General features: G+C 45.4%; 1 protein-coding gene across 2 annotated transcripts in view; it reads right to left on the reverse strand.

Moving 5' to 3' along the window:
- Positions 1 to 14,447, reverse strand: part of CCDC50 (coiled-coil domain containing 50) — a 79,386-nt gene that overhangs the window by 19,153 nt on the left and 45,786 nt on the right. The window contains exons 6-8 of one of the 2 annotated variants that reach the window (XM_030215832.1): positions 9,064 to 9,492; positions 8,521 to 8,654; positions 2,339 to 2,383 (exon numbers count right to left, since the gene is read on the reverse strand). In XM_030215832.1, the coding sequence (XP_030071692.1) occupies positions 2,339 to 2,383; positions 8,521 to 8,654; positions 9,064 to 9,492 (608 nt within the window). The remainder of the gene's footprint in view (positions 1 to 2,338; positions 2,384 to 8,520; positions 8,655 to 9,063; positions 9,493 to 14,447) is intronic. The other variant, XM_030215833.1, reaches the window with a different exon arrangement.

Below are 14,447 nucleotides of genomic sequence, written 5' to 3' on the forward strand. Positions count from 1 at the left end.
AAGTGGGTGGGAAAACAGCAGACGGCAAGCTGCAGTGCTGGCATCAAAGACCATGCCGGCTGTCTCCAGTCACCCACACATGTACAGAGCCACTGCCCCAAAGCACTTTTGGGCCGATGATCAGAAGCAAACGCAAGCGCTAGAGGCTGTTGGCACCATACTAGCGACTGCGTTTGCTACCGCCCCGTGATGAGAGCCCCCCTAGCGCGTGAAACAACGCGCTCGCGGGCTCTGAACACAACTAGCATGCAAATGCATGCTAAACCTATTCATCCCCAATGATCGGCTGGAAAGTACAAGGGCTTACAGAGGAACATGGCACATTAACATAGGTGGACAGATCCTTGGTCAGTGTTATCTGATAATATGGAAGCGAGAAAGGGCAGTGGAATGAGACCAGCTTAATCCCTCACTGTGAAAAAGGATTTTGAGAATAAAGCGCACACACTGCGTAGACCAACTGGCCTTCTTCAGCAATCATTCACTATATTTTATTTTTGTTACATTTGTACCCCGGACTTTCCCACTCATGGCAGGCTCAATGCGGCAGGCATGGAGGGTTAAGTGACTTGCCCAGAGTCACAAGGAGCTGCCTGTGCCGGGAATCGAACTCAGTTCCTCAGGACCAAAATCCACCACCCTAACCACTAGGCCACTATAGGGTTTAAAAATAGCTTGAGCATGTGAAATTAACTTCTCTATATTTGTATTCAGCCAAATTAATTTTAATAACCCCTAAAGAATACAATTCGGTTTAAGACTGGGTAGGAGGAGGACGCTGAAAAACATGAAGACCTCCTTTAGAAAGGTGATACAATCTGGTGTGTGACTTAACGTAACCATAGCAGGGATGCTCAGACTCATATGCAATGTTTTAAAGAGTTTAGCACAATTAGGAACACTTATGCAGTCAATGGTATCAAGGCAACCGTACAAGTGACAGTTTTAAAAAATATATTTTTGCACCCATGTGTATATATAACTTTTGGCTGTTTTCAAGTAAAATGTCTATGGGGCCCTTTTACTAAGCCACGTAGGCGCCTATGTCAGGAAGTATTTTTTCACGGAGAGAGTGGTGAATGCTTGGAGTGCCCTCCCGCGGGAGGTGGTGGAGAGGAAAACGGTAACGGAATTCAAACATGCGTGGGATAAACATAAAGGAATCTTCCTCAGAAGGAAGGGATCCCCAGAAGCTTAGCCGGTGGTGGGAGGCGGGGCTGGTGGTTGGGAGGTGGGGATAGTGCTGGGCAGACATACGGTCTGTGCCAGAGCCGGTGGTGGGAGGCGGGGCAGACTCATATGGTCTGTGCCCTGAAAAAGACAGGTACAAATCAAGGTAAGGTATACACAAAAAATGGCACATGTGAGTTTATCTTGTTGGGCAGACTTGGTGGACCGTGCAGGTCTTTTTCTGCCGTCATCTACTATGTTACTATATGCGCGCTCAACGCGCATCAGTTTTGAGTTACTGTCAGGATACCGCATGGACCTCGTGGTAATTTCATTTCTGATGAACGTTTGGTATGTGTGCCTGAAAATATGATTTTCTCGGGTGCGGGCGGTAATCGCGATTTTACACGTGTAGACCATTACCGCCCCGTTACCACGCAAGACCTTACCGCTAGGTCAATGGCTGGTGGTAAGGTTTCAGAACCAAAATGGATCCACGTCAATTTTCATTTTGCCATACGTCCAATTTCAGCAAAATATTTTTTTTAAAAAAAGCATTTTTTACAGCTGCGCTGAAAAATGATTCTGCACACGCCCAAAACACGCGTCTACACTACTGCCGGCCATTTTTCAGCGTGCCTTTGTAAAAGGGCCCCTATATTATGTATTTAGAAAAGGAGAATGCTTAGGCCGACCAAGAGCACTTAAAACACATGTTTAGTTGTAAAATTCAGCTGTCAAAGTGGTGAAAAGTACTGATGCACACATAGTTAAGAAATCGATTTAAAGTTAAATGAATTATCAGCATCAGCTGCACTACTGAATAATAAAACAGTAGACTTTTTGAAATACAAAAAAAAAAAGAAAAAGAAAACCATCTGCATGATACAGAATTTGTAAACAAGTCACACGCTACCATTTTTCAATTTCTCAAACTTCAGACAAGTTCTGCAAATTACAGGGCGTGATGACATCCCTTTCTGTTCCACACAGCTGCACTTGGCACGTGGGGACACCGTGGTCACAAATTGAGGTCACCACATTTTAGAAACAGCCCATCTACCAGATATGCAAAGGAGAACTCCGAAGTGTTCCTCTATCCACATGGCTGTCATGGCTGCATCCATCCACCAGAGGGTGACAGAGAGAAAACAGGGCATGCACTCACCTCGTCCTGGGCCACCTGAGCTGCCTGCATATCAGACCTGGTAGCCTAAAATAAACAGAAAAAAAATCTAATTCAAACACACGCCTGAAACCCCCCAGACAAACCAGCGAAAAACGCAAGGATGCTGGAGAAGGACAGAAATAAAAGCTACTGGAAACATATTCCGTTTTGGGTTTTGATACATTTGTGTGCTTGCTTCTGGTGAAGGATAAAAGACAAAGAATAAATCAGTCTTGGTTCTGCACCAGCTTCAGCTGAAACAAAGTTACATTTGGAAACATCAATCAGCACAAGAAACACTACCCTCATCTTTACAGGCCAAATTACTGTCAAAATGGGACACTTGATTAATTCCGCCTCAGTAAACTCCGATTATAATAAACAAATAAAAGCATGCTGACATATTATGGTTTCTGCGCCAACCTAATTATCCCATAGATTTTTATTAAAAAAAAAATAAATAAATGGTTGAATCCAGCCAATCTGAGTCAAATCCAAAGTTGTACACCCTACTGTAGTAGAGTGTTGCAGGGTCTCAGTTTCAGTAAAAAGGCAGGACGGAGACAACCCTCAGACTACAACTGGCCTTCACCTTAGCCAGACACTGATCAAAAATACTGGATCAGAGCATAGGAGCCAACTTTTCAAAATGATTGGAGGTGCTGAATTTTTTTTTTTTTTACAGGTGGTGCATTCCCCCCTCCCCCCCCCCCCCCAGTTCCAGGGTCCCCCCCCCCCCCCTCCAAATTTTAAAAGTCATCTATCTTACCTCATCGGGGTTAGGACGGCAGCAGCGGTAAAAAGCATGCAGGCTCGGCGCTTAGTTCAGTTTTCCCTTCTGTCTCTCTCAGCTCTGGTCCCGCCCTCATTTCCTGTTTCCGCAAGGGCGGGGACCAGAGCTGAGAGAGACAGAAGGGAAAACTGAACTAAGCACCGAGCCGAGCCTGCATGCTTTTTACCGCTGCTGCCGTCCTAACCCCGACGAGGTACGATAGATGACTTTTAAAATTTGGAGGGAGGGGGCCTGGAACTCGAAGGGAGGGAGGAAATGAACTTCCGGTGGGTGCAATATTGGGGGTGCTCGAGCACCCACGGATCAGAGAACAAGTTGCTCTCACATTTGCAGCTACGTTTTCAGGTGTTTGGTCTCTCCATCTTACTTCTAAATTCAGTTCTCAAGCCAGTCCCCTCAGGACACACCTAACCAGTCAGGTTTTCAGTATATCCAGAATGAAAATGCATGAAACAGATTTGCACAGAATGAAGGTAGTGCATAGAAATTTCTCTCATGCGTATTCACTGTGGGTATTTTCAAAACCTGTGTCTCGAGGACTGGGCTGAGAACCCCTGTTCTAATTCATTGGGGGTGGGGAGTAGAAATACAATTTTCTGCCGACTGTATTTACCCACCCTTCCCCCCTCAGCAGAGTGAACCGTTTGCAGCACTGAAGCAGGGCAGGCCAAATTACTTTAGTTTATGGAGGGGTAACTTATTGGTTAGAACAGTGGGCTCAGAAATACAAGGGGGTTTAATGACAGGAGATGGCATGAGACTATCTGGGCTGAAGTCAGTGGGCGCAGCTTGCCATCATATTGGCTTGTCCAAAACGATAGCAAAATAGTCAGGTTTATATTGTTTTATTAAACCTCCTAGGTTTTGCATTCTCTGTTAGGAGGGGATTGGGGGGGGGGGGAGGTTATGGAGTTTGAGGAGGAGTCTGTGAAAGGGGGAGGGGCAAAACGTAAATGAAGGATACTGCAGGATCCTCGGGATTCTCCCCGATCCGCTTAGTAAACCTTTAAAAAGTTTACTTTTTAGTTCCACAATCGTTGAGATGTGGACCTTTTTACATATATTCTCTCCCCCCCACCGAATATCTTTAAATGTTTTTATCACTGTGGACTATTCTCCAGGACTCTCCTGCTATCCTGTACCATTCTTGTACTCCTTAAAAAAGTCGATTGCAGTGAATCCCCTTTGTTTTTTTGCAATACTCTATTGTGGATTTCAGTGCTGTGTAAATGTCATCTCCAAAAGACAGTTCCAGCAGCACCCATGGCCCAGGTGCGTCTGTCTATCCCAGGATTAGACTCTATCTGTCCGATGCAAAGTGATTTAACTGGGCAGAAAAGGCTCCTGCCTGGTTAAATCGCTTGTAGTGTGGACTGAACGTTGACCGGAAGGTTTCAGTCTCTCTCTCTGTGGCTCTGTCTCCCACACAGAACCCCCTTCCTCTTGGAAGCCTTTCACCACTCCACATGCTCTCTGACAGCTTTTCTATTTACTTGAAAGCTTCCCATATGTAGTTCCTCTGTGTACATCCCTATGCTGCACAAGCTGGCATGTTTCTAAATATAACCGAGATAAAATAATGAACAATGTGGATGAAGCAGCTGATAAGAACATAACATAAGAACGTATGAACAGCCATACTTGGTCAGATCCAAACAGTGCCTAAAAGCCAGGTCACAAGTACCTGGCAGAAACCCAAATCATGGCAACATTCCATCTAGAACCCCAGAGAATAGCAAGATTCTGGAATCCTAAAGAGTGACAAGACTTCATGCAGAATCTCAGAGTAGCAACATTCCATGTAGAACCCCAAAGAATAGCAAGATTCTGGAATCCTAAACAGTGACAAAATTCCATGCAGAATCTCAAAGACTAGCAACATTCCATGTAGAACCCCAAAGAATAGCAAGATTCTGGAATCCTAAAGAGTGACAAGATTCCATACAGAATCTCAAAGAGTAGCAACATTCCATGTAGAACCACAGAGAATAGCAAGATTCTGGAATCCTAAAGAGTGACAAAATTCCATGCAGAATCTCAAAGAGTAGCAACATTCCATGTAGAACCTACTACTACTACTTGACATTTCTAAAGCGCTACTAGGGTTACGCAGCGCTGTACAATTTAACATAGAAGGACAGTCCCTGCTCAACGGAGCTTACAATCTAAAGGACAAATGTACAGTCAGTCAAATAGGGGCAGTCTAGATTTCCTGAAAAGTATAAAGGTTAGGTGCTGAAAGCAACATTGAAGAGGTGGGCTTTGAGCAAGGATTTGAAGATGGGTAGGGAGGGGGCTTGGCGTAAGGGCTCAGGAAGTTTATTCCAAGCATAGGGTGAGGCGAGGCAGAATGAGCAGAGCCTGGAGTTCGCGGTGGTGGAGAAGGGTACTGAGAGGAGGGATTTGTCCTGTGAGCGGAGGTTACGGGCAGGAACATAAGGGTAAATGAGGGTAGAGAGGTAATGAGGGGCTGCAGACTGAGTGCATTTGTAGGTATATAGAATAGCAAGATTCTGGAATCCTAAAGAGTGACAAGATTCCATACAGAATCTCAAAGAGTAGCAATATTCCATGTAGAACCCCAAAGAATAGCAAGATTCTGGAATCCTAAAGAGTGACAAGATTCCATACAGAATCTCAAAGAGTAGCAATATTCCATGTAGAACCCCAAAGAATAGCAAGATTCTGGAATCCTAAAGAGTGACAAGATTCCATACAGAATCTCAAAGAGTAGCAATATTCCATGAAGAACCCCAAAGAATAGCAAGATTCTGGAATCCTAGATTCCATGCAGAATCTCAGAGTAGCAACATCCCATACTACAAATCCCAGGGCAAGCAGTTGATTCCCATGTCTGTCTCAATAGCAGACTATGGACGTTTCCTCCAGGAATTTGTCCAAACCTTTTTTAAACCCAGATCCACTAAACGCTATTAGTTTGTTTTGGACATACCAAGATGGTGGCTGCTGGGGCAACGGGCTTCAACTTTTTGACATCATGCCGTCTCCTATCATTAAACCTCCTTGGAGAAATCAGACCGCACCAGAGTTCAAACCTCATTTCACTTACAGAAGGGGTGGGGGGGCGGAATTACTGTCCCTGAATATCACCATTGCATAGTGCTGTATATGCTCAGTAGTACTACGAAACAAACAAAAAAAATCTAGGGATTATCACTAAGCTTAAACAACATATAAACTATATAAATAGTGGAGGAGTGGCCTAGTGGTTAGGGTGGTGGACTTTGGTCCTGGGGAACTGAGGAACTGAGTTTGATTCCCGGCACAGGCAGCTCCTTGTTACTCTGGGCAAGTCACTTAACCCTCCATTGCCCCATGTAAGCCGCATTGAGCCTGCCATGAGTGGGGAAAGTGCGGGATACAAATGTAACAAAAATAAAATGGATACTATTGGAGATTCTACATGGAATGTTGCTACTATTGGAGATTCTACATGGAATGTTGCTGCACCACTAGCAACATTCCATGTAGAAGGCTGCGCAGGCTTCTGTTTCTGTGAGTCTGACGTCCTGCACGTACGTGCAGGACGTCAGACTCACAGAAGCAGAAGCCTGCGCGGCCACATTGGTGATCTGCAAGGGCCGACTTCTACATGGAATGTTTCTAGTGGAATATCAACATTCCATGTAGAATCTCCAATAGTAGCAACAGTGGAGGAGTGGCCTAGTGGTTAGGGTGGTGGACTTTGGTCCTGGGGAACTGAGGAACTGAGTTCAATTCCCACTTCAGGCACAGGCAGCTCCTTGTGACTCTGGGCAAGTCACGTAACCCTCCATTGCCCCATGTAAGCCGCATTGAGCCTGCCATGAGTGGGGAAAGTGCGGGATACAAATGTAACAAAAATAAAATGGATACTATTGAGATTCTACATGGAATGTTGCTACTATTGGAGATTCTACATGGAATGTTGCTGCACCACTAGCAACATTCCATGTAGAAGGCTGCGCAGGCTTCTGTTTCTGTGAGTCTGACGTCCTGCACGTACGTGCAGGACGTCAGACTCACAGAAGCAGAAGCCTGCACGGCCACATTGGTGATCTGCAAGGGCCGACTTCTACATGGAATGTTTCTAGTGGAATATCAACATTCCATGTAGAATCTCCAATAGTAGCAACAGTGGAGGAGTGGCCTAGTGGTTAGGGTGGTGGACTTTGGTCCTGGGGAACTGAGGAACTGAGTTCAATTCCCACTTCAGGCACAGGCAGCTCCTTGTGACTCTGGGCAAGTCACGTAACCCTCCATTGCCCCATGTAAGCCGCATTGAGCCTGCCATGAGTGGGGAAAGTGCGGGATACAAATGTAACAAAAATAAAATGGATACTATTGGAGATTCTACATGGAATGTTGCTACTATTGGAGATTCTACATGGAATGTTGCTGCACCACTAGCAACATTCCATGTAGAAGGCTGCGCAGGCTTCTGTTTCTGTGAGTCTGACGTCCTGCACGTACGTGCAGGACGTCAGACTCACAGAAGCAGAAGCCTGCACGGCCACATTGGTGATCTGCAAGGGCCGACTTCTACATGGAATGTTTCTAGTGGAATATCAACATTCCATGTAGAATCTCCAATAGTAGCAACAGTGGAGGAGTGGCCTAGTGGTTAGGGTGGTGGACTTTGGTCCTGGGGAACTGAGGAACTGAGTTCAATTCCCACTTCAGGCACAGGCAGCTCCTTGTGACTCTGGGCAAGTCACGTAACCCTCCATTGCCCCATGTAAGCCGCATTGAGCCTGCCATGAGTGGGGAAAGTGCGGGATACAAATGTAACAAAAATAAAATGGATACTATTGGAGATTCTACATGGAATGTTGCTACTATTGGAGATTCTACATGGAATGTTGCTGCACCACTAGCAACATTCCATGTAGAAGGCTGCGCAGGCTTCTGTTTCTGTGAGTCTGACGTCCTGCACGTACGTGCAGGACGTCAGACTCACAGAAGCAGAAGCCTGCACGGCCACATTGGTGATCTGCAAGGGCCGACTTCTACATGGAATGTTTCTAGTGGAATATCAACATTCCATGTAGAATCTCAAATAGTAGCAACAGTGGAGGAGTGGCCTAGTGGTTAGGGTGGTGGACTTTGGTCCTGGGGAACTGAGGAACTGAGTTGGATTCCCACTTCAGGCACAGGGAGCTCCTTGTGACTCTGGGCAAGTCACTTAACCCTCCATTGCCCCGTGTAAGCCGCATTGAGCCTGCCATGAGTGGGAAAGCGCGGGGTACAAATGTAACAAAAAAAAAAAAAAAAACCACATGCCCTGTCTGAGGGTTACAAAAGCAGAGCTGGGACTATCAAACAGTTACATTCTCTGCATCGTCCCTTGCGCCCGGGCTATTGACGTCCCCTTCGTTTCATGTCCTACTTTAATTATCATCTTCACCCTCAGTTCTTCCTCCTGCAGCTGCCTGGCAATCTGTGCGTCTTGCAGTTCCAGCTGCTTCACATCAGGCCGCATCTTGCCGTAGGTAGCGTCTCTTATTTCTTTCGACCCTGTTCCTGGAGAACCAATAAATGGAAACAGCATCAAATCTCGTACAGTTGAAACCTAATAGACTGCATTTAATTCCTAGATAAAAATATATATATATATTTCCAAGTCTGACCACAGCGTAACAGTAGCAAAAGTAAATTGAATTCAAGCCTTTCACACTCACAACAAAATCAGATTAACAGCTAAGAATAATTTTTCCCTTGAAATTAAATCTTACAATGTAACCTCTTCTGGGGAAACCCTGCAACTTGTCCTTGATAGTAACATGTACATCAAAATTCAATAATTAAGACTGCTGCGTTAGCTAGTACTCCTAAAATATTCAACCGTTTGCGGCTGACGCACATTACCTGGATCTTGGCAACCGAAAGGGAGAAGGGTATCTAAGTGAGTCTCTCTTCTCAGTGCACTCACCCTTCCTATATTCGCTTCTCTTCAGTGCCTCAGAGTCGTGCCGCTTGCCATCCTGACAGGCTCTTGAGCACAGATCGTCTTGGCTGTGAGATCTGGGTTTGCCCGAGTTCGTCAACGGCTGCCTAGCTGCATGCTCAGCATCGACGTCAGCATCTCGAACAGATCTTGGAGGGGGTGGCCTGATGGGCCTTTCATTCCAGGAGTTTGATCTGTCACAGTGCTCTTCATGCCTACGAGGTCTTCTGGCCTCCTGATCTCGACAAGGTTTCCGTGGATTCTCTTCTACACATGGCTGCTGATCAGACACATCCGTGTAGAACCTGGATTGAGAGTGTTTGCTTTCACTCGGGGGTTTATGGTGCCTTTCATGACTCCGATGCCTGCGGGGTCTATCGTGCTCGTATTCCTTGTGCTTACCCCTCGAGCGGTCTGAGTGGAGCACCGGGGTTAGGAGAAGATGGGGATATGACAAACAATGAGGGATGCAGGTTAGTGATGCGAATGTTAAGGCAAATACAAAGACTGTAAAGATGTATAAGATTCAACATGAAACATCTAAAAAAATAAATAAACATACATTTAAATGATGATCACCCATGCGGAAAAGCAAACCTTGATGCAAGCAGCACGGCAGCTTTAAACACGACACAGAACTATGGAAATGGCACACACAAGGAGGCAGATAATGTGATGGAAAACATGAATCATCGCATTAATACATGTCAGAGAGGTCTGGACACACATCTAATTCCAAATCTAATAATTTGCTGGAGTGCCTGCGAGTCTGGAAACACATCTGGAAAAAAGAGGAAGATTATGTGGCAGATTTCCTTCTTCCTCCTCTCATTCCCACTGAAGGATCAGACTGACACAACGAGGGATCAAGCAATCAGGGGCCTTTTTTACTAAGCCACGAAGGTGCCTACGTGCGCCAGTTTGGAGTTACCGCGTGGCCAGGCGGCAATTTCATTTTTTACGCAAATTCGAAAATAATTTTTAATTTTCAGAAACGCGGCGAAAACTGGGCGGTGATCGGCATTCTACGCACGTAGACCGTTACCGCCCGGTTGCCGCGTGATACCTTACCGCTAAGTCAGTGGCTGTCGGTAAGGTCTCAGACCCAAAATGGAAGCGCCAATTTTCATTTTGCCGCAAGTCCATTTTCAGCAAAAATTTTAAAAAACGCCTTTACAGGCGCGATAAAAAATGGATCTGTGCCCGCCCAAAACACGCGGCTACACTAGCTTAGGCCGTTTTTCGGTGTGCCTTAGTAAAAGGACCCCTCATTGAAGTTATATGCTCCTAAAAACAAAAAAAAGGAAATATTGCCATGCATGAAAAAGAAAAAAAAAAAAAAAGTGTGTTAATGGGGGGAGGGGGGGAGGGGAAAGGGAACATGCTCAAAAAGTGTATTTTAGAATTCAGACAGATTCTTTTTTAGTAGTATTTGCTGATCACAGTAGCCCCTGAAGAACACAGTGCTTCTCCGTGCAGGGACAAGAGCTGGAGAGATCCAGGCACTACAGCAACCGAATGACTTCTTATGGTCCACTTTCTTGGGTGCTGCTGTTCCGAGACTTGCAGGGTGCACTGGACAAAACACAGGTCAGTATCCGGCAAAGGCTAATTACTAGTCTTGATATTGATCTGTGTTTTCTCCAGTCCACCAGCACCCGGACCCCCTCACCAAGGAAAACGTTACAACTGTCATCCTGCTGCCATTTGAAGAATTCTAACTTTTAAAAAAGGACCTTAATTATTATTATTATTTGTTGCATTTGTATCCCACCTTATCCCACCTCTTTGCAGGCTCAAAGTGGCTTACGATACATCATGAGTAGTGGAAGAGTGTTAGTAATATAAACATTTAGTATTGCATGATCTTAGTCAGCATGATGATAATAAGCAAAGAATTCCTCTTTCCCAAGTTAAAAGTAGAGGAGTGTGGTAGCCGTGTTAGTCCACTCTTAAGGTTATCAATAGAAATCAAACCAAATAAAACATGGAAAAGAAAATAAGATGATACCTTTTTTATTGGACATAACTTAATACATTTCTTGATTAGCTTTCGAAGGTTGCCCTTCTTCCTCAGATCGGAAATAAGCAAATGTGCTAGCTGACAGTGTATATAAGTGAAAACATTCAAGCATTACTATGACAGTCTGACAGGGTGGGAGGATGGGGTGGGTCGGAGGTATGCAAGGGGACATCAAAGCATATCATTGATATTCTAACAGGATGGATGTGGATAGGTGAGGGCAGGGTGATCAACAGAGACATACAGCTTTATGGTTTATAATGGGCTAGGAACCCCAGATCCTTGTCCCCATGCACACCTCCTACCCACCCCCATCCTCCCACCCTGTCAGACTGTCATAGTAATGCTTGAATGTTTTCACTTATATACACTGTCATCTACCACATTTGCTTATTTCCGATCTGAGGAAGAAGGGCAACCTTCGAAAGCTAATCAAGAAATGTATTAAGCTATGTCCAATAAAAAAAGGTATCATCTTATTTTCTTTTCCATGTTTTATTTTGTTTGATTTCTATAGATTCTACATGGAATGTTGCTATTCCACTAGCAACATTCCATGTAGAAGTCGGCCCTTGTACATCACCAATGTGGCCGCGCAGGCTTCTGCTTCTGTGAGTCTGACGTCCTGCACATACGTGCAGGACGTCAGACTCACAGAAACAGAAGCCTGCGCAGCCTTCTACATGGAATGTTGCTAGTGGAATAGCAACATTCCATGTAGAATGTCCAATAGTAGCAACATTCCATGTAGAATCTCCAATAGTAGCAACATTCCATGTAGAATCTCCAATAGTATCTATTTTACTGTCATAGTAATGCTTGAATGTTTTCACTTATATACACTGTCAGCTAACACATTTGCTTATTTCCGATCTGACGAAGAAGGGCAACCTTCGAAAGCTAATCAAGAAATGTATTAAGTTATGTCCACTAAAAAAGGTATCATCTTATTTTATTTGCCATGTTTTATTTTGTTTGATTTCTATTGATAACCAAGTTAAAAGAAATCTCCAGTGTACTGGTTTCAAATCTAAAACAAAACATGAAAAGGCTCAACTAGATCTAGAATTTGTTGGGTTTTTTTAACCTGGAAAAGAATTTTCACTTCTTGCCTAATTAAGCTATTATTACAAGCTGAAAACGGCTGAAACTGTTATATAGCGGGAATCTTACCACTCTGCGTGAGCTGACGGCTATAAGAGAACAGCCCCAGACTGGCAAGCCGGGGACAGAGTTCTGATTGGGCCTGAACAAAATCCAGGTGCAATAGAAGGGAAAAGTATATATATTTATAATTCCACTTTCCAGTGCATTTTTTCTGGCGGTGATCACTGAGGAACCCACCTCACAATAGCCAGGCCCCCTGCAACCAGTCACAGAATCTATGACAAGGCAGAATTGGTGTGTAGAGCCTGAGCTTTCTACTACTACTACTTAGCATTTCTATAGCACTGCTAGGGTTACGCAGCGCTGTACAAGTTTAAACAAGGGGAAGGACAGTCCCTGCTCATTAAAACTTGAGGTCCATGGGTCGATTTTAGCAATGGAAAAGGTGCCGGTACTCAAATGCGAGGCCACCCTAGAGGGCTGGGGTGATCACTGAGGGACCCACCCCACAATAGCCAGGCCCCCTGCAACCAGTCACAGAATCTATGACAAGGCAGAATTGGTGTGTAGAGCCTGAGCTCTTTCATTAAAACTTGGGGTCCATGGGTCAATTTTAGCAATGGAAAAGGTGCCAGTACTCAAATGCGAGGCCACCCTTCAGGGGTGGGGTGATCACTGAGGGACCCACCCCACAACGTCCAGGCCCCCTCCAACCAGTCACAGAATCTATGACAATGCAGAATTGGTGTGTAGAGCCTGAGCTCTTTCATTAAAACTTGGGGGTCGACGGGTCAATTTTAGCAGACAATGGAAAAGGTGCCGGTACTCAAATGCGAGGCCACCCTTCAGGGGTGGGGTGATCACTGAGGGACCCACCCCACAACGTCCAGGCCCCCTGCAACCAGTCACAGAATCTATGACAAGGCAGAATTGGTGTGTAGAGCCTGAGCTCTTTCATTAAAACTTGGGGTCCATGGGTCAATTTTAGCAATGGAAAAGGTGCCAGTACTCAAATGCGAGGCCACCCTTCAGGGGTGGGGTGATCACTGAGGGACCCACCCCACAACGTCCAGGCCCCCTCCAACCAGTCACAGAATCTATGACAATGCAGAATTGGTGTGTAGAGCCTGAGCTCTTTCATTAAAACTTGGGGTTCGACGGGTCAATTTTAGCAGACAATGGAAAAGGTGCCGGTACTCAAATGCGAGGCCACCCTTCAGGGGTGGGGTGATCACTGAGGGACCCACCCCACAATAGCCAGGCCCCCTGCAACCAGTCACAGAATCTATGACAATGCAGAATTGGTGTGTAGAGCCTGAGCTCTTTCATTTAAAACTTGGGGACCTTGGGTCGATTTTAGCAGACAATGGAAAAGGTGCCGGTACTCAAACGCTAGGCCACCCTACAGGGCTGGGGTGATCACTGAGGGACCCACCCCACAATAGCCAGGCCCCCTGCAACCAGTCACAGAATCTATGAGAAGCAGAATTGGTGTGTAGAGCCTGAGCTCTTTCATTAAAACTTGGGGTCCATAGGTCTATTTTAGCAATGGAAAATGGTGCCAGTACTCAAATGCGAGGTCACCCTTCAGGGGTGGGGTGATCACTGAGGGACCCACCCCACAATAGCCAGGCCCCCTGCAACCAGTCACAGAATCTATGACAAGGCAGAATTGGTGTGTAGAGCCTGAGCTCTTTCATTAAAACTTGGGGGTCGACGGGTCAATTTTAGCAGACAATGGAAAAGGTGCCGGTACTCAAATGCGAGGCCACCGTACAGGGGTGGGGTGATCACTGAGGGACCCACCCCACAATAGCCAGGCCCCCTGCAACCAGTCACAGAATCTATGACAATGCAGAATTGGTGTGTAGAGCCTGAGCTCTTTCATTTAAAACTTGGGGACCTTGGGTCGATTTTAGCAGACAATGGAAAAGGTGCCGGTACTCAGTACCCCCAAGTACCCCCTCAAAAAAAGCCCTGCTACTTTCTATCTTATGTATGTAAACACACAGGGGAGAAGGATGGATTTTATGAAGAGCCAGATGTAGAATCTTTAAAATGTGCTTCTTTATAAAGGCAACATTGGCACCCATATGTCCTTACAAAATAAACACCGAGATCCAGTATCAGTAGTCCACAAATTCTCACAAACCAAAGGTATAAATGTGTGTACGTACACATATATTTCATAATACAAACATGTGCATCATTCCACCCATTACTCCACCCCCAGGAGAGC

Source organism: Microcaecilia unicolor, chromosome 10 (assembly GCF_901765095.1).
Source record: "Microcaecilia unicolor chromosome 10, aMicUni1.1, whole genome shotgun sequence".
In the NCBI taxonomy this organism is placed as follows: domain Eukaryota; kingdom Metazoa; phylum Chordata; class Amphibia; order Gymnophiona; family Siphonopidae; genus Microcaecilia; species Microcaecilia unicolor.